At 31.7% G+C, this 20,101-nt stretch overlaps 1 protein-coding gene across 3 annotated transcripts in view; it reads right to left on the bottom strand.

Moving 5' to 3' along the window:
• BRINP3 (BMP/retinoic acid inducible neural specific 3) overlaps positions 1 to 20,101 on the bottom strand; it is a 395,286-nt gene that overhangs the window by 171,926 nt on the left and 203,259 nt on the right. For all 3 annotated transcript variants that reach the window (XM_007989133.3, XM_007989132.3, XM_007989129.3), the window contains exon 4: positions 6,709 to 6,899. In XM_007989133.3, the coding sequence (XP_007987324.3) occupies positions 6,709 to 6,899 (191 nt within the window). The remainder of the gene's footprint in view (positions 1 to 6,708; positions 6,900 to 20,101) is intronic.

Below are 20,101 nucleotides of genomic sequence, written 5' to 3'. Positions count from 1 at the left end.
TGTTCTTCTATGTACTGCCCCCAGAGGTGGATCCCACAAAGGCAGCAGGGCTTGCTGAGCTGCGGTGGGCTCTGCCCAGTTCGAGCTTCCCAGACTTCTTTGTTTACCTACTCAAGCCTCAGCAATGGTGGATGCCCCTCTTTCTGTCAGTCTGCTGCGCTAGCAGTGAGCAAGGCTCCCTGGGCATGGGTCCCACCAAGCCAGGCACGGGATATAATCTCTTGTTGTGCCATTTGCTAAGACCATGCCCAGAAAAACAGGACACTCCCACTCAAATATTGAGCTAGTTATTGTTTTGAGAGCTTTTCAAATATTAGCTTATTTGAAAAATAGAGAAAATTCAATGAAACTAAAAGCTCTTTCTTCAAAAAGATCAACAAAGTTGAAAAAAAATGTTAGATTGATCATGATAAAAAGAGAAAACTCATGTAACTTAAAATAAGGACACTAGAAATAACTAAGAATCAAGAATAAATAAGGGCTATTACTACTGACCTTACAGAAATACTAAGAATATTAAATAAATAGTATGAACAATTCCATGCCAACAAATTGTATAATTTCAATGAAATGGAAACATTTCTAGAAAGACAGAGACTTTCTTAACTGATGACCTCGATCTCCTTTATGACATAGAATATGAAGGTCATTGCTCAGAGTTAGAAGGGCCAAGCTTGGATAGAGTTGGTGAGGAGAGTGATAGATATTTGGAGGAACCATGTAGCTGTAAGATAACACTGAACAAGGAAGGGCTAGCCATGATGGTTCAAGCCTGTAACCTCAGCACTTTGGGAGGCCAAGGTTGGAGCATCTCTTGAGCCCCTTAAGTTCTTGACACTGAACTCAAGAAGAAAAACACGATATGAATAAACCTATAACAGGTGAATAACTTGAACTAATAACCAAAATCTACCTACAAAGAAAAGCCCACATCTAGCTGGCTTCACTGTTAAATTTAACCAAAAATTCAAGGAAGAATTAATACCAATTCCTCACAAACTCTTCCACAAAATAGAAGTGGAAGGAATGTTTCCTATTTCCTTTTATGAGGCGACTATTACCCCCTACCAAAACCAGACAGATGTATCTCAGGAAAATATAGTCCAATATCCACTTTGAATTTAGGCATAACAATCCTCAGCAAAATACTGGCAAACTGGATCTAGTCACATATAAAATAAATATACACATTGACCAGATGGAATTCGGCCCAAAGAATGCAAAATTTATGCAATATCCTAAAATCTATTAATATAATAAATCACACAAATAGAATTAAAAAATAAAAATTACATGCTTAATAGATACAAAAAAAGCTTTTGACAAAATCAACACACTTTCATGTAAAAAACACTCACCAAGCTATGAATTGAAAATAATTTCCTCCATACAGTAAAGAGCATGGATGAAAAACCCATCCTCCCTAATAGTGATAGAAGGAATAATTTCTTCCTATGAGCAGGACAAAGGAAGAGTTTCCACTCTCACCAGCAGCACAATTAGACAATAAATAAATAAATAAATAAATAAATAAATAAATAAATAAAGTACAATACAGACTGGACAGAGAGGTACAATTATCTCTGTCTGCAGATAACATTATCTAATAGAAAGTCTCAAAGAAGGCCAGGCACGGTGGCTCATACCTGCAATCCCAGCACTTTGGGAGCCTGAGGCAGGTGGAACACTTGAGGTCAAGAGTTCAAGACCAGCCTGACCAATATGGTGAAACCCCGTCTCTACTTACAACACAAAAATTAGCCAGGCGTGGTGCCAGGCACCTGTAGTCCCAGCTACTTGGGAGGCTGAGACAGAAGAATTGCTTGAGCTGGGAAGCAGAGGTTGCAATGAGCTGAGATCGTGCCACTGCATGCCAGATCAAAAACAAAAACAAAAGTAACTTAATAACTAAAAAAAAAAAAAAAAAAAAGGAAAAAAAGAAACAAAAGAAAGAAAGAAAGAAAGAAAGAAAGAAAGAAAGAAAGAAAGAAAGAAAGAAAGAAAGAAAGAAAGAAAGAAAAGAAACAAAAAGAGACTGGTTACCAGTATGGGAGAGGTGGTAGAGGGAGATCATGAGAAGATATTAGGTCAGTGAGTGCAAAGTTGCAGTTATATAGGATGAATAAATGTTGAGATCCAATGTATGACATGAAGATTATAGTTAAAAATATTGTATTGCCTAGTGGAAATTTGCAAAGAGAATAAATTCTAGCTGCCCTCAACACAAAGAAAAAAGAGTGTGCAAGATGAAAAGATGTTTGGTAAGGTAATTTGCTTGGCTGCAGTAACCATTTCACTATGTTTAAGTACATTAAAACAGTATGTTATACACCTTAAATATACACAAAAAGAATACCAAATATGGATCTTTCCTATAAATGCAAAATATAAAATGTGCCATTATTATCAATGGTTCACATGCATATTTTCTTGGGCATTCTTTTTTTTTTTTTTTTTTTTTTGAGACGGAGTCTCGCTCAGGCTGGAGTGCATTGGCGCCATCTCGGCTCACTGCAAGCTCCGCCTCCCGGGTTTACACCATTCTCCTGCCTCAGCCTCCAGTAGCTGGGACTACAGGCGCCCGCCACCTCGCCGGGCTAGTTTTTTGTATTTTTAGTAGAGACGGGGTTTCACCATGTTAGCCAGGATGGTCTGGATCTCCTGACCTTGTGATCCACCCGCCTTGGCCTCCCAAAGTGCTGGGATTACAGGCTTGAGCCAACGGGCCCGGCCTTCTTGGGCATTCTTAAAGTAAGTTTTAAATGTGTGTGTGTGTGTATGAGTGTGTGTGTATATATATATGAGCAAAATTAAAAATAAATATATTATCATTTTACTGATTTTACTCCCAAATAACAAATAATTTACTTATCAAAACTGCTTCTTGGAAAAGTATTGTTGGGTGTAATTTTATAAATAGCTTTAAAAAATTTAATGTAATGTATTTTATAATTTCAGAAGTGTAAATTTAGAGTTAGCTATAGTGCCTCTTTTCAGTATCACCTGCAACACTCTTATGTTAACTATGAAGCACTAAAAAATCATTTCAAGATGGGTTTTTTTTTAAGCTGAGATGTTGACCTTCAAGCTAATTGTAATATATTGTTTCTGCTTATTCCTAGGTTTGCTGCTCAAAACTTCCAAACACTATAATATTGAAAGTTATCTGATTGTCTTTTCTATATTTGAACAATACCAGAAATACAGGAACATATCAGTAATTATTTTATGAAAATAATTACTTAAAAATATTTTAGTAGTGTCCTATTATAAAAACTTAATTTTACTCAATGCGTTATTTCTAAAAATTAAAATAAAATCTCTTTGAAAATATATATGACATAATACATCAGGTGACAGATTAAATATCCTTTCAAAGTATATAATGTATTGTGTTTTTCTCATCACCATAAATTATATAGCATTAAAATTTATTAGACTATTTAAAAATAAAAATATGTTAGTATATTTTTTGAATAACTTAAGTCAATTGAATTGGATCTTCAGAAAATAATGACCAACTCTAGACATTACACTTCACATTTTATTGGACTACAAATAATATTGTGAAATAATATTTGATATAAATGCTATTAATTGCAAGAGTATGGCAATTAATTAAACTATGGGTGTTTGTGTCAGTTTTTTTATTTACAGATTAATGAACAAATTATAGTCTACATTTATATTCATAATTATAGAAGACAAAACAAACAAATTGCTTTATTCCACTTTCTAGAAACTGGCTCATTGTTAAATTGTTTAACTCTTGTGATTTGTAAGAATTAGCATGATAAAAGCTGGCATGATTTTGCAGATCTAATTATATTTTTGCTGTTACCTGATAACAACTCTATTTACTTTATTTTTTAGCAATTTTCTGTCTCATAAATTCTGTAAATCACAGAACAACTTCATTCAACATTTGCTCTAGAAATTACCTACTATACGTCACTTAAAACACAACTTACATTACTAAATCAAAGAAATTGTGAATCTTGTTATCCTTAGTTTGACAATTTAAAGCACACAAGCAAGGCACTGAACCTTTAGGGATTTAGTACAGGAATTGAGATCTCGGTTTCAGAGACTACAAGAGTACTTTACATCAAATTGTTTATTCAATAAGAAAAGATTTCAGTAGTTGAATACCCTTGGATCCAGCCTACCAAAGTCCCTTCACCCATCTACTCAGTTCCTCATACTTACTTCTAAGCACTTGCAATCTTAGTCAAACTTGTAAATGAAGAGAGATACCTTTTACCTGTGCAGGAACACATTTGATAAGTAATAAAAATAAAAGATAATCTCCACACAAAACTGCACAGACACATCTGTTCATGTAACTCAGAAGGGTCGACTTTCTGCAGTGCACATGGTCATGGGTTTCTGGCTCCTGTCTTGCTTGAACACAGCACACACGCACAATGCCTTTCCCTGGAACCTTCATAATAACCTGACTGCAGCTAACCCTGGCATGCAAAATCATCAGCTACTTAAAATTACAGCTGCCTCAAAAGGAAATTTCCTTTAGGTCTAAATTAAATCCTGAAAGGTGTAATTGTTCTCCTTTCTTTCCCATTCCCCACTACCTCACCACCTCACGCTTGCACTCTCTATGAATTTCTATGCCTTTATTCAGGGCTATGTTGTCACCAGCTGGTGCTTATCTCATTTCCTTTTTTCCTTAGTTACAGCACAAGATGGGTACTTCTGTTCGCAGTGATATAGACCTTTTATCATTCCCACTGTTTGCTGTTTCCTCCACCTAATGTAAAGCCCCCTTTCCTCCCATTTCCAGCCACTCTACACATACTTTAAATCATTTTTATTATGTGCACAGAAACTTCTTTCCATGGTTAACGGACAATAGGCATTCCCTGTGGCCCTGTCCAGGTGAGTCCGTTGACTCCCAAATTCCAGATTATCTTTCTTTCTCCTGAGAACTTCCTGTAACTGTCACTTCTTTGAGACTCATTTCCATCACACAGCTATGTTATAGACTTAACGAAGCATCATTATTCCCATTTGTATTAACAGAGTCTAAATGCAATGCCTGTATACAATAGTATGCCTCAATAAAACGTATATTTTTTTGTGCCATATACTTCTCCTGTGGGAGAAGAGAAGTATATGCAAATAACCATTATGTTTTGACATGTAATGTATCTGTATATTTCTTACTTAGAGTACAAAAACTGTTGTATAATTTCACAGTCACACTTGGTGTTGAACAGTAACAACAAAAATCAATAGCCATATAATAAAATCATTTACAACAATGATTTCTTCCTTTAGAAAACAATTTGACCAAAGTTTCTGTTTATATCCTTGAAACTGATTTCTGGAAAAGTCTAGTTTTCCTCAGCAACCTCAAGCTAAGGTTTTCTAACAACATCTTCCAAAATTTTTAAATTAACTGAAACATCTGCATTCATGCTGGCTACATTTTTATCTGTACAGCATAAATACTATTTATACACTTGTTACTCAATATAACATTAGTCTTGGAGTCAGAAGCCAACTAACTATATTGCATGATTTATATCTACTGAAGTTTCCCAACACCATCTACTAGCAATATTAGGATTTTGCTGTATTGTTTGTGTAACCCTTAAGTTAAAGGTATTTCCACATCACCTTTTATTTTCTCCAGTACCTTCTGAACAAAAAGATATACTTGGAGCAATCTTCTGAGCATTCTTAACCTATTTATGGGTTTAAGTTGAAGTAGCAACTTTTCAACTAACTGACACAAAAATGAGCACACATTAATTTTAGTTTCATAAAGTAATAGAATGTTACATTTAATCATTCATTTTTGTATTAACTATGAAAGGTTAGATTTGAAACACTCTGAAATGCTCTCTCTATATTATTTTGTTATGGCTAACTTAGACTAGGATCATATTGTTCTGACTCTGTTAATTTCACAATGGCCATTTGACAAATGGAATTACATTGAGCTAATTTGCCAGAGAATATGTCTAAAACTTATTGTTTAGGAGACAACAATTTCTCCTCTCTATTTCTCAATCTCTTTTTCTCATTCATTTTATTTTTTCTTTTGAAAATCAGAACTAAATTATTCTCCTCTCTTTTCAGTTTTGATAAAGTCAACCTTAGTGTATTCAAAGTCAAATGCCTTTAGTGAACACATAATATTAATCCACCAATTCTAGATTATTGTATATTTTGCCTCCTAAAAACCCATATAACCATGCATCTGTACATCTTAATATATCTTAAAAACATTGAGGGGTCATTTTCCATGAAGCAGGACTTCTTAAAAATATTTTGTTCCATGGACAACTTTAAGGCCAATAAAGCCTCTCTTCTCAGAATAGTATTTTTAGATGGGTAAAATAAATTAAGGAGAATTATAAAATAAATTGATGTTATTAAAACAAATTTGTATCCATGTATAGGGAGTCTGTGTACCCCAAGATAAATTCATACAATTCAAATATACTTTAATTACATGTAACCATGAAAAATCTCAACCTACTTAGCAAGTAAAAAATTATATTGAAATACATACAAATTCATCTTAAATATATTACATAACTGAAAGCAAGAAAATTGTAAATATATTTTTATAAAGTAATTGTTTAAATTCATGGAATAAGCAAGTACATAGAAATGCATTTTGGATATAGAAGAATCAAAGAATGGAAGGTGATAATTTTTGCATAAACTCATTCTTACCTTGATGGCAGTGGATGCAATTTGAATGTGGTGGAGTCTCCGAAGTGTGCTGTCCCTGTCAATGAAATAAGAGGCGGCTAGCTGATGCAGCGTCTCCAGAGTGACCGAAGAGCTATTGGTGCTGGAATCACTTCCTTCAGCTCGTTTGCTCAACTTCCGCTTGTCCACAAAAATTGTGAGTGATTCTTCTCCTGCATTAATAATATTGCAAATTATTCCAATTTCCACTTAAAATCTAGTGCAAATAAGATTAGGTGTCACAGAAAACCTCCCCCTGCAAAAAAATTAACCTCCCCAGATAGTTCACAGTGGGATTTTGCCTAAAGTTTGATATAAAAAAAATTGATAATACTGAAAATGTAAAACTTCTAAATCTATTTTTATAAAATGAGTGTAAAATTAGCACAGATATCTAAAAATCATCATACACAACACATTTTACATTTAATAAATATTGATGCAAAATTATGACTAAAGCAATAATGAATACTATCCAACAGTAAATATTAAAAATACATATCTCATGACCAATAGGATAATTCCAATAGTGCAAAGCTGGCTCACTAGTGGGAAATCATTAATATAATTCAGAATATTAACATATCCAGAAACAAAAATGCTGCTATCCTTTATTGCTTCAAATACATTTGATGAATAATTATAACTATTTATGATTAACTAAGAATTAATAAATTAGGAATCAATGAATAACAATGTTTTTTTTTTTTTCCATAGAGATGGAGTCTCACTATGTTGCCCAAGCTGATCTCAAACTTCTGGCCTCAAGTAATACTCTCACCACAGAATCCCAAAATTCTGGCATTGCTGCCATGAGCCACTCCATTTGGTAAAAACTTCTTTAAAGAAGTAAAATATAGGATCCTAAGCATAAAAGCCAGCATCTTTCTTAATGGGGAAACCCAGGAGGCATCCCTATTAAAATCAGAACCAGACAAACATACCCACAGTTGCTTCTATTATTCAACATGCTAATAAATATATTAAAATGCAAATATAGATGAGAATGCAAATTAGAATCACAGTGTCAGAAAAAACACTTAAACTATGTTTATTTTGCAGATAATATGATTATACAGGTGAAAATCCAAAATTTAATGGACAAACTACTGCACATATACAGTTACAAAACTTAGTAAGGTACAAGCAAATAATAAAAATATTACTAACTCAATAGACTGACACACACAAATATTAACTAAGTATAAATAATAATGGATTAGATCACACCATTTAAATGGCACAAAAATGTGAAACGTACATGAAAAATTTTTAAGTCACTTCTGAAAGTTGCCATAATAGACCCTATTAAATGACATGATAGATATTTTTTCTTGAGCGTAAATATTCAACATCAAAATATATCAGTTTATCTTAATATGAAATAATGTAATCTGATTAAAAAACTGAATAGATCATTGTTTTTGTTTCCTGGAAGTAGGAAAATTAATCATGTCAATAATGAATTGTAAGTGAAAAAAGTAAAAAAGACTTTTAAAAAGAATAGGCAAGAATGAGAACATCTTACCATATCTGAATGCAAATTGTAAAATCTGTATAATTAAACAGTGCAGGCTGACACATGAATAGGCACACAAATTAGAACAGGAAAAATATCCATAAAATAACAAGTACATGTGGAAATTTAGCATGTAATAAGAATGAGATAGTAACTCCTTGGAAAAAGATAGACTTTTTACTAAGTGACACCTAAATAGCAATTTGGAAAATAAGGGATATGATTCTATAAAAGGATAGATTCCAAACAGATTAGATACATGATTATTTAATGAAATGAAACCATTCAAGTACTAGAGGAGAATTCATGAAAATACAAAGGAAGGAAATAATTCATAACTAAAAATCCCACAGTATGGAAATAAAAGATACATTAATTAGAACAAGTAAAACCAGATTTTTTTTAGCACAAAATCACAATAAAACAAATTTTGCATTGAAAAGGAATATTTACAACTTATATAACAGATAAATGATTAATTCCTCTAACATTCCAAGAACTCCTAGAAATCAAGAAAAAGAAACCCAAAATTCAGATAGAAAAACAGGAATAAATAGGAAAAGAGTGTTCAGACAAGAAGAGATAAAACTAGCCCATACAGATTTGAAAATATATTCAATCTAAGTCATAGCATGAAAAATACAAATTAAAAGTATGCTGGTATATTACTTTTCAATGATGGAATCTGCCAGAATCCAAACTTTGACAACCTGTGCAAATCTATGGGAAAAGTAGAAATAAACAGGCCTTCTGATGTATTGTCGGTGGGATTGCAAAATGATGTAACTTACATAGAGGGAATATTGGCAATAGTTATCAATAATCAACTTCACAATCCTACTTTTAAGAATGTATTTCAAAGGATGACTGACTAAAATATGCAAAATGTGTCTCACTGTGGCTTTATTATTGACATTTGGTAACAATATAAATTCCTATCAGTAGGAATAAACTAGTTTACAACCGTACAGTGGAACACTGTGCAGCCAGAAGAAGGCAGCAAAAATTATTTCTACAGAGATATCACAAAGTGGATAAAAATTGTTTCCTAAGGGTTTTTTATAAGAAAAGGGGAAGATACAAGTATACACGCATATGCATATTTTTCTTTCTATTTGGAAAAAAGCATCAAACAATGGAAGGATTAACCAAAAGCATTTATGCATATTTACCTACAGATACAGAAAGGTAACAGGATGAAGAAACACTTTTGCAAGAAAGATTTCTCTGAATATATTTTATCATGTTGTTTAAGCACTGTAAACAGTTTTAAATGCTTTATTTATAAAAAATAAAATTATATCAAATTTTAAAAGCCATTCCTAAAAATTAAAAACAGAATCCAATGCTACCAATTGTATATCATGTTTGTAAAAATAAAGTGACTTAAGAACACAGTATTTTGAATGTAAATCAATTTTTGGAATATATTACAAAGACAAAAGTACAAAGAATCAATAAACTTCATACCATAGTATATGAGCAGCATATTCATAGTAGTATGGTTTTATGCAGCATGTTGCTACATATGAGTATATGGGTATTCATTGTACAAATATCTCTACTTTGGGTCTCTTTGAAAAACCATTGAAGAAAAAATCATAATGGGATGAGTATTCATAACTCTTGTTCCACATCTGGCCCAGGTTTAAAATCTATTTTTTCATAATAAAAATATCCTGAAGTAATTGGTAAGTTCATAACCAATACTATCACTAAAATAAAACTCTAAAGGATTTGGCTATTCCCAGATGATTCCACTTGGAAAATGAATTAAAACGTTGAAGAAGCATCCAAGTTCAGCCTTGATGCATTCAATGTTTTCTACAGAGTCTTGTATTTAGAAGGAGACTTACACGTTTTTTAGAATGTAATAATAATATCAAATATTTTCTTCAGTTGAATAATATATTAAATTCAAAACATTGATCCAATTAACCAAATAGACATTAGTTTTGCCTCCTGGAGATGCAAGAAGGCCATTTTAAATATGTGAAGAGAGTCATTTTTGGTAAGTCTCCCTTTATATAGTAGTGAATTTTCCTATTACTCAAAGTGTTGCAACATTAATTGAAAATGTATATGTTGTTGAGCAGAAGAGATAATTAGACCAATAGAAGGCATTCTTTCACTGGATTATGAGGTCCTGGAAGACAGACATTTAGAATTAGTTTTAGTTAAGATGTAAGTGTATCAAATTTTCTGTAGAATGGATTTGAGTTCTAATGCTGGTTTCAATTTAGTAACTGAATGATCTTCAACAACATATCTCAGGACTCAGTTTCCTCTTATGGAACATGAGCACGGAAATTATTTCCTCACAGAGCTGCTGTAAGCTGAAATAGATAGCTATAAAGGGTTTGGAATATGGCTGGGATCTAGTCATTCAAAAATTGTTAATATATTATTATTCTCTTCTATTCACCACTATGATTCAGAGTTGCATAAATCAACTCATTCCATACCTAGAAGTTTCTAGTAAATTTAGGTATTTTATCTTATTTGTGATAAGAAGTTGGCCTTTCTACTTTTATATATTCTTTAACCCTGTCCTATAGTCTGCAACCCTATACAGAGAGTAAAGATCTCCCACAACAGTTCTTTAAATATCATATTTCTATCTATGTTGATTTTCAGATAAATGCTTCTCAGATAAATACCATATTTCTATGTATGTCTTTGCTTTACAGGTAAGTATGACACATCATTAATTTCTTCTTAATGGGATTCCAATTGAGCCATACATCACCCCACAAAAAAGGTGGAGCACATGCTCATCTTAAAACAGTGAATTAAAACCAATTTGATTTAGGAATACTTTGCACATGTTAGGTTGTCCCACGACACAACTGGAAAGTAATAAGAGGCAGGGACCACCATTTTAGCATAGTCCTTGTTGTAACTATATGAATGATAATACAAACCTAATACATGTTGAGGCAATTAAAGATGAACGTAGAAAAATGGTGGTCCATATCATCATCACAAATAAGAGGGGTTTCATTTTCTATCTACAGGAGATTTAAAAACAATGATTTTTCAGCATCCACATTTGCTTGTAAGTTACAGATGAATATGACTTCTTACTTCTGTCATGAAGGATATGTATTCCACACAAGAAAAATCAAATGATAATACATTGGTATTACATAACACACTTTTATTACTAATTCTATTGTTTATGTTTTAATTGGCTTGGTTTCAATTAAATAATTCTAAAGGGATTATAACATAATGAGGGCAAATGAAACATAAGGTTTAGAGTCAGGTATGTAAGGGCAAATCCTAGTAATAGCACATCATCTCTCTACTTGATGACTATGGGGCTTTGGTACAGTTGCATATTTACTTAGCATTCCCATCTCTAAAACAAAGAAAATATCCTTCTCTCAATTATCTGTGGAGATTAAATAATACAATCCCTCTACAGTACCTGGCGGAGCATATATTATAAGTGCAGTTCTCTTTCTCTCTTTTCCTTTTTATTAAGACCCAACAGTTGATGAGGAAGTTTTAAATTTTCATAAGCTAGGATTTCATAGATTTTTAATTGCACCATGGTAATCTGGACTTAGTCATAATTGTTTCTATTGGTTCTTATAATCAAAATATATAAGAATATATAAGATTACTAATAATAGTGGTGGGTTATCATTTCCAATAGCCTGATAAAGAGAATCCATTCATAAATTGCTCATGGTTCTTCTCTACGGTATAATTTTAATCCATGTATGCAAAAACTTTCCTTGCAGGTATGCATGTGAGGCAACTTAAATCTGTAGTTTAAATCACCATAATAGTTCTTTTAATGAATACCCTGTTTAAAACCCTTACTTACAACAGAGCACACAACTATTTGATGTAAACCCGTTACCTTGTGCTAAATTTCAACTTTTATAAATCATGGATTGTAAATATTTAAGAAATGTTGACAAGGCCACTCAATTTACATGGAGACTAGGCCTATTTCTTTCCTATAAGAGATTTGTTTTTTTTTTTTTTTCAGTTATACATAACTATCATACTTTTGTAATTATCTTCTTCACAGTCATTTGAGATTTTTACAAACTGAGAAGATGCATTCTCAACTTTTACTGTAACTTTTCCACAAGTATTAAATCATAACAATTCATCAGAACCTACATAAATGACAATCTTCAGATTTGAAAACTGAAATAGTGTTATTCAATCAACTAAAAAAAATGTATTCAAAAGTCATTTTTTATTCATTTTATTAAACCAGCTGTAGCTCATAAGCATGACATGGGTTCCAAAGGACATCCACACATTTTGTAAAAACTGAATGTGATTTTGTAAATGATTCAACATTCTGAGTCTGTTAGGCAGCAAAAGGATTAATGACTGTCGATATAAAAATATGTGATTGTTCCACATAGAAATCATGCAGCTGTGTCTCACATAACTAAAATTTTGTGGTGGTTTATGGTCATTAAAAGCACATATTAAAGGATGCTTTCATAGAAAATGAGAAACAGGGGGCAATAAAACAAACAAAAATCACCATTTTAATGTTATACCATAGTTGGATCATAGAATTTGACATTTTTCATGAGAGGTGGCCCTTAAAATTATGTATTTTTCCACTCTGATCTTCAAATCATCTATGTTGAGTCAATGAGAAATAGAAATTAAAGAACCTTCATACTATTTACTTTTCACTTGGATTTTCTCAGTTGGCATTCTCATATATATAGTATTGAGGGTAGAAACATATGAAAAATAATAGATAAAACAAGGATAAAAAGAATCCTACAGGTAAATCAGTAATGATAATGTGGTAGATTGTTTTATTCTTTGCAACTATTTACAACACCATCATAAATGCAAACGTGCATACACAGATTCATGATCCATTGTAGACAACAACTATGAGTAGTTCATGATGTGTTCCCTTTACTCTGATATTAGAAGAACGCTTTGATCAGTGAAATACAAGTGAGCCAGATGTTGACATAATGAATGTTTGGAGAGATATCACAAAGTTACACCTGTTCTCTTGCTTTTTACCCCCGCCAGGAGGATGGTATGTTGCAAAAGAGACCTTCTTGATTCCCAAGACACACAGATCAGAATCACAGGGTACCCACAGAAACCAACATATAACGTTGGCCAGAAACAACAATTATTGTAATGATCAACTAAAATGTGGGTATTTTTTCACTATGGTGAAGCCGACTCTTATGAGTTGGATGTATTTCATTTTTTTTTTTTTGCAATTGCTACTGCCCTTAAGTTAGCCCGTTGTCCTACAATGTTTACATTCTACCCAGAAAAAAAAATTATGTGCATTTATGGCAGATGTCTTCCTGTTTATTCAACTTCCTTGCATTTGAATATCTTATTGTGAATGCCTGTTCTGCCTTGGAGTGATTTGTAGTTATTAAAAAAAAAATGCTATTTGATTGAAAATAATTCTCACGGAAATAAATATTGAAAACATTGTTTTAATGTAATCGTTTGGAGGTTTTATTTTTGATGTAGTCTTTTGCCTCAGAAAGGTTGTCCATTCTTTGGCAATGATAAGCCACATTATTACTTGTGCTAAGCCTTACAATTTTTTTGTTATTGTTGCCCTTTTGAAATTATATTGGGTTTGCAGTTATATGTTGCTCTCAGAGCTGATAATCATCCTTCCTAAGCTCCACATGTTAAAGGTACATAGCCTGGTGCAATCTACTAAGCTACTAATACAGTATTGTGGGGGAAAAAGGGGTTTTAAAAACAAATATACATCAGAAGAAAAAAAAAATCTTAGAGAAATACGTATTTGGCAAGAAGCAGAGCCAAATATATCAGGATAGTTAAGAAATAGACATGTTGGCTTAACACCAATTGGCATCTGCAAGATATTGCGGGAAGGAAAGAGCTAACCTTATCTCACTTTGACAAAGAAATATAATATGTTTTGCAAAGCATCCCAAAGGAAAGTAACTGATCTTATGATTATTAACAGTTACCCCCAAGAATAGACTATAAATTTTCTAAGAAAATTTGAAGGTACAATGATACTGTCTATACTAGTACAGTAACATGAAAATAAAGGAACTGGAAATTAATAGCTCTGAGGTTAGGTGGCAATGAATAAACCCTGACTGAAATACAATTAAATGACTTCTAATTTTGGAGCTATTTACAATGAAATAATGAGTATTTTTAAAAACATTTTTTGTATGTACAGTTACAAACTCTTGCTATTTTTTAAAAGATTATTTCTCAAAACAGTTGATTATACTTTAAATTTATATAGATACTTTAAACAGTGTTGTTCAAACTTAATGTGCATATAAATCACCTGGAGATCCTGTTAAAATGTAGATTCTGATTCATTAATCTGTGATGGAATCTGAGATTCTGCATTTCAAACAAGCACTAAAGTGATACTGATGCTTTTGGTTCATGAACCACACTCAAGTAATGAGGTTCTAAACCATAACAACACTTATTACCAAGTTAAATGTCTGTCTTTATGAGTGACCTGAGTGTTCATTTAAGAAGATCTTGGGTGTTTTGCACTGTCATAGGTAACTCAGTATATATTTGTCAAAAAAGTAGACAGGTAATTTATCTACCTTATCAATGTGTTATATGAAAGAACCAGAAGAAAATAATAAAATGTCAAATATTCTACAACTTAACATTTATCTTTTACCTTGGTTGCCAGGAATGCCTTTAGTAAGATCAACTGACATAGAAATCTTAATTACATTTTGCTCTTGTTTATTCTTATTATTTACATAAGTGATTTTTTAATCGCTTCTGTAGATAACTGCCTTGTAAACAATTAAGAAATGATTAACAATATTGCTTTAACTTCAGATATTTTATTTTATTTACCAGTGAAACAGGAAAGAGAGAGAGAGAGAATGAGAGAGAGAAACCAACATAATCTTAAGAAATATCAGTAATCCTGAAATTAATTTTAATAAATATCAGTATAGCAGTCCTTTTCCCCCTTCAATGACATTTATTTTGATTATTTCCTATGATAGGAATCTTCAAAAATATTTAGTTTTCTTTCTTTTAAAACAGAATGGATATTCTAAGAGAGAAAGTAATTCTTTTCATCTCAAGTGATTATTAATATTTCTTTAAGAAATGAATTATTTATGTGTGTGTGTGTATATGGTGGATTACCTTTATTATGTTATAAACTAAAGTGAAATAAATTTGTGCTTCCTTTGAGACCAAGTGAAAATGAGAACAACAGCAGTTAATCAATTTTTAAAGAAGGTGGCATAAGACAAAGAATTAAAAAGTGTCTGTGAATACTTTTTCCAGAACATAATTCACATAGTGAAAAGTGAGAACTGACTATTTCTGAAATTAAATGAGCATATTCCGAGTTCTTATTCTTATGGGAATGCAAACAACCGGCAAAAAAATCTAATTGATATTTTATCCATATCGTATCTTACTAAATTCAGACTTATACTTTCTTTAAAACACACACACACACACACACACACACACAATATTTTGTAAAACTTTTTAGATAAGTGAACTACATTAGAGGCATAGTTTTACATATACACACACACACATATATATGTATACTACATATACTACATATATATACACACTACATAAGAATTGAGGTAGTATACATTATTTTAAATCACTATTGTATGAAGTTAATACTATTTTTGCACGTCGATCATGAATTTATTCCAACAATGAAGAGGATATTTTTTGTATTGAAACAAAATTGTATATCTAAAAAATGGTCACGTTTAGTCAAATAGTAATCAAAAACTTAGTCATATAGTATAGTAAGAAACACTTTCAGAAAAAAAAAAAATTAAAAGGACTTGCAAATGAAAAAAGTATATTCTAACTATTTCTGCTAATAATTTAATTATAGCTTTTTAAATTGTACATTCAATAACAGTGGTCAAACCGAACTTGCTTTTATCATGCCTAGAATAAAAAGTATTCTTCACAGTTTTTCTAAATTAACAAATCTTATTATATTGTCTATTTGATCCTGAAATAAATTTTGGTTATATATATTCAGAAAAGAAATTTTTTTTTTCCTACTTTCCTCTACATGAGGAATTCTTTTTTTTTTTTTTTTTTGCAAACAATCGTCACTGTTACCATGTGTTTGATGGCCCACAGAGCTGCAGTGAGTTAACAGAAAGGCATAGTGTAGGAAAGAGGCTGCCCATGAAAACCCCACCTCTTACTCTTCCTCCTTTTGTGGATATGTTTGTCAGCAGATTACACACTTTGTTGTGCTCCTCACTGCCTTAAAGTTGAGAGAGGCAAGAGTAGTAGCAGAGGAACCCACAGGTTTCCTGGCTACTATGAGTGGGTGGATAAGTCTATATAATTTGAGAGATGAGGATAAGAGCACACTTAAAATTTCTATAAATATTTTGTTATAACATTTAATAAATTTTTAATGAATATTTTGGTCTCTATGTTCCTTAGTCCTTTGTCTTTTAAAATTGATCCAGAACACAGTTTTGTTGCTTTATAGTAGACTTTCTCCCCCTAATTAAAGCCCACCAATTTTAAAGTCATTATTTTTGTCATATTCACTCATATTTTGTATTTTATATTCAGTAAACAGATACACTTTAATTTTAGTATTTGTCATATATTGAATTATAATAAAATATATTACAAAAACGGTCATTAAATACATTCCACAGCTAGAAATCAATATCTCTCAGAAGTGCAATTTTTTCAAGATTGATTCTTTAAATTGAGTAGCTTTTTTTAGATATTCAAACAGTGATGGAGTTTAGATATCATTATCCAAAATAGAAGCAAGCTGAATTACTATATTGATAAACAGTCTGGTAGCTATAAAATGAAATAAATGGGGAAAATAATATATATTGAAGAATGTTTTTTATAATTTATTTTTCTCTATAGATAGAATGATAATTCAATCACTGGCTTTATCTGTCATAAAATATCCCCTTAAGGGCTTCAAGAATGGTACCCAAAGTTTTATGTCTACATCAATAATATGATATATTAAATAACTCTTGGGGGAAAAAGCCATTTTTCATTTATTTCCTTTTTATGACTGTAAAACTAATAGTGATTTTTTCATAGTCAACTTATTTTGAAAAACATTGAAATTTTGTTGAAGATTTAGGTACTTAGGAAGCATCTAGTTATAATATGACTGGCTTTTTTGTTATTTTTTATGTTCTGATGAGTTCGTGTCTTTTGTAGGGACACGGATGTGACTGGCTTTTTGTTTAAAAGGTTTGCTTATATACATTACACACTAGTGTTATAGTTTTTGATTTGTCTTAATTAAGAGAAAGAAGTGGGGAAATTAGTTCGAATTAAATGCCACAAACTTCCATTTCTTTTAAAAAGTGCAGAAATACAATTTCAAATACATGTTCAATCAGGTAAAACGAGTGAAGGTTAAATGATAAACTCACAGCCACTAAAAAGATTTTTGTGTAAGTACAATAGCAATAATTTTAAAATTTCCAGAAATCATTCCTGGTATACATTTTAACTGCAGATAGTTTATATCTTTAAGCTATTTAAATTATTGCATGCATCTTTACTGAATTATTATGTTAAACAAAAATTCCCACAAGAAAATAAAGTAACATTTTGAGAAGAAAAATAATTCCAGTACAAAAGAGTATGAAAACTCAATCCAAGGAATATTGAGAGATTAAAATGTGAGTAAGGGTGTTAATTCCATCTCTTTCCCCCTTTAAGGCAATACTTGAACAAAATTTTGAAGAAACTGAAGTAAAATCATTTAGAGAGAGCACATTGCCATCACTGGAAGATCGACCTCAAGTGATTAATATCATAAATTTTGAAAAATGGTTTATACAATAAAATAATATACAAAACAAAAATGAATCTTAAAGTAAAAATGTGGCATTCATAGTACCAACATAGTAAAACATAGTTAAATTTTGAAACTAAGGAACACGAATGTATATGGGAACCGTTGGTGGTTTTTGATCTCTTCTGTCTTTGTCTTTTCCTTCTTTTCTTATCTGGAAAAATATATTTTATCTTCTGAAATACTTATGAGTGCTTTGAATCACTTATATAATAAAAATGAAGTGTGTGTTTCAAAATCACTGAACTTTTTTAGAGGAGGAGTTATAGAAATAATTTAAATTTTACCTTTCAGATTTTATACAATTAATAATAATTGACATTATTGAGCCAAATAGACACAGCTTTCACAGACTCAATCTTCACAATTATTGAAATATTTTATATGTTTTGGCTGTCTACACTAATATAATGAAAACAACTTCTATTCATCACATATTTAAATTATACCACACACTGTGCTAAGCACATTTTTTAACATTTATATTAACCTTCCCATGTCCCATCACATAGGTGTTATTCTCCCCTTCTCTATTAAAAAAATCAAAATTCAGAGGAATTAATATATTTTAAAGTCTCACAGTTGACTAAAAAGCAGGGAGGGAGAATCAGGATTCAACAAGAATGTGGCTAATCTCTTTCTCTTCTTATTTTATCACTATCCTTTTGTGGAAGAAGGTAATGGAGAGATAGTGTGTATTTACAGTCAGACTTTTATTACTGCCTTAGTCACCTGTATCTTTCACCTTTAATGTCTTGAGATTCCATGCCAGAGTTATTTTCCACAATGTGCTCAGGCATCCACTCATTTTTCCACCTGTTCATGCCTTCCTTATCTACTCTTACTTGGGTACTGATTCTCATCAATTCTGAATCTTTATTTGTGAATTTGATCCAGTTGGCTCTCCGGATTTGCTTTCATTCAGAATCATTCCTGAATTATAACTCAATTATTCTCTGTTAATATTATAAATGTTTACATATATCTAGTGATTTGGATGACCTCAGACTCCAAAGAAAGTGAAGTTTTACTTATTTATTCATTTAACAAATAGGTAATGAGAACCTAGTGTAAATGAAGTGCAATTAGAGCCATGGGGATGAAGTGGTGAACAATACAGCTAGGACCCTTATTTCTAAGAAAATACGCAAGAACTACAGATAATAAACCAATAGCCAAATAATTAAAATAATTTCACATAATAATAAATACAGTGAGAAATGCAAATTTGATCATGAAATAGTAGAGAACAATGGGGTTCACTGGGCGCTACTGATGAAAGCATGGTCAGGAAAAAGCTTCATTGGAAAAATAACATTTGGGTGGAAAAATAACATTTAAGTAGAAAAATGTGAACATCATTGTGACTGTGACTGAAAAACAGAGCATGAGGAAGAGGTGAGAAGAGGCCTGAGTTTAAAGGTAGCATCCATCAGATTATTGATGTAAGGCCTTATAAATCATAGGGAGAGGCTTAGATTTGATTTTAAGTGGCCAGTTCTAGGTTTCAATTGAAACAGTGAATATGAACTGACTCAAGTTTTTAAAAGAGCTGTGTGAAAAAAGGACCATTGGAGTATTATAGGAAAAAAGAAAAAGTGATGATGTCTTGGTCTAGAGATGCTGGAGAGGAGGTGAGGAAAGACTTTGATGCTGGAGATGGGGTATATACCGGTGTAAAAAACTGACATAACTTGCTGAAAGACTGGGCTGGCAGGTTAAGGAAAGACAAGACATCCTCTAAGGCTAAAAAATGAACAAATTGCCTTTTGTGGCACCATATCATTGTTATGAATCAGCCCGGCTATCTTTGGTAAATTCATTAAGAAATTGACAAGAAATCAGGGATTCACTGTTTTTGTGGCTTTCCTATTGAATTTTATACAATGTTCTTCATTATAAGAAAAAGTAACATCTATTTCTAAATGAAATTTGGGACATTATCTGAAATCAAACATAAAATTAAAAATATATGTAAATCTGGGATATTTTTTGAT

Source organism: Chlorocebus sabaeus, chromosome 25 (genome assembly GCF_047675955.1).
Source record: "Chlorocebus sabaeus isolate Y175 chromosome 25, mChlSab1.0.hap1, whole genome shotgun sequence".
NCBI classification, from domain to species: domain Eukaryota; kingdom Metazoa; phylum Chordata; class Mammalia; order Primates; family Cercopithecidae; genus Chlorocebus; species Chlorocebus sabaeus.
The sequence above is the reverse complement of the archived record's forward strand: the minus strand, read 5'-3'. Positions and strand labels throughout refer to the sequence as shown.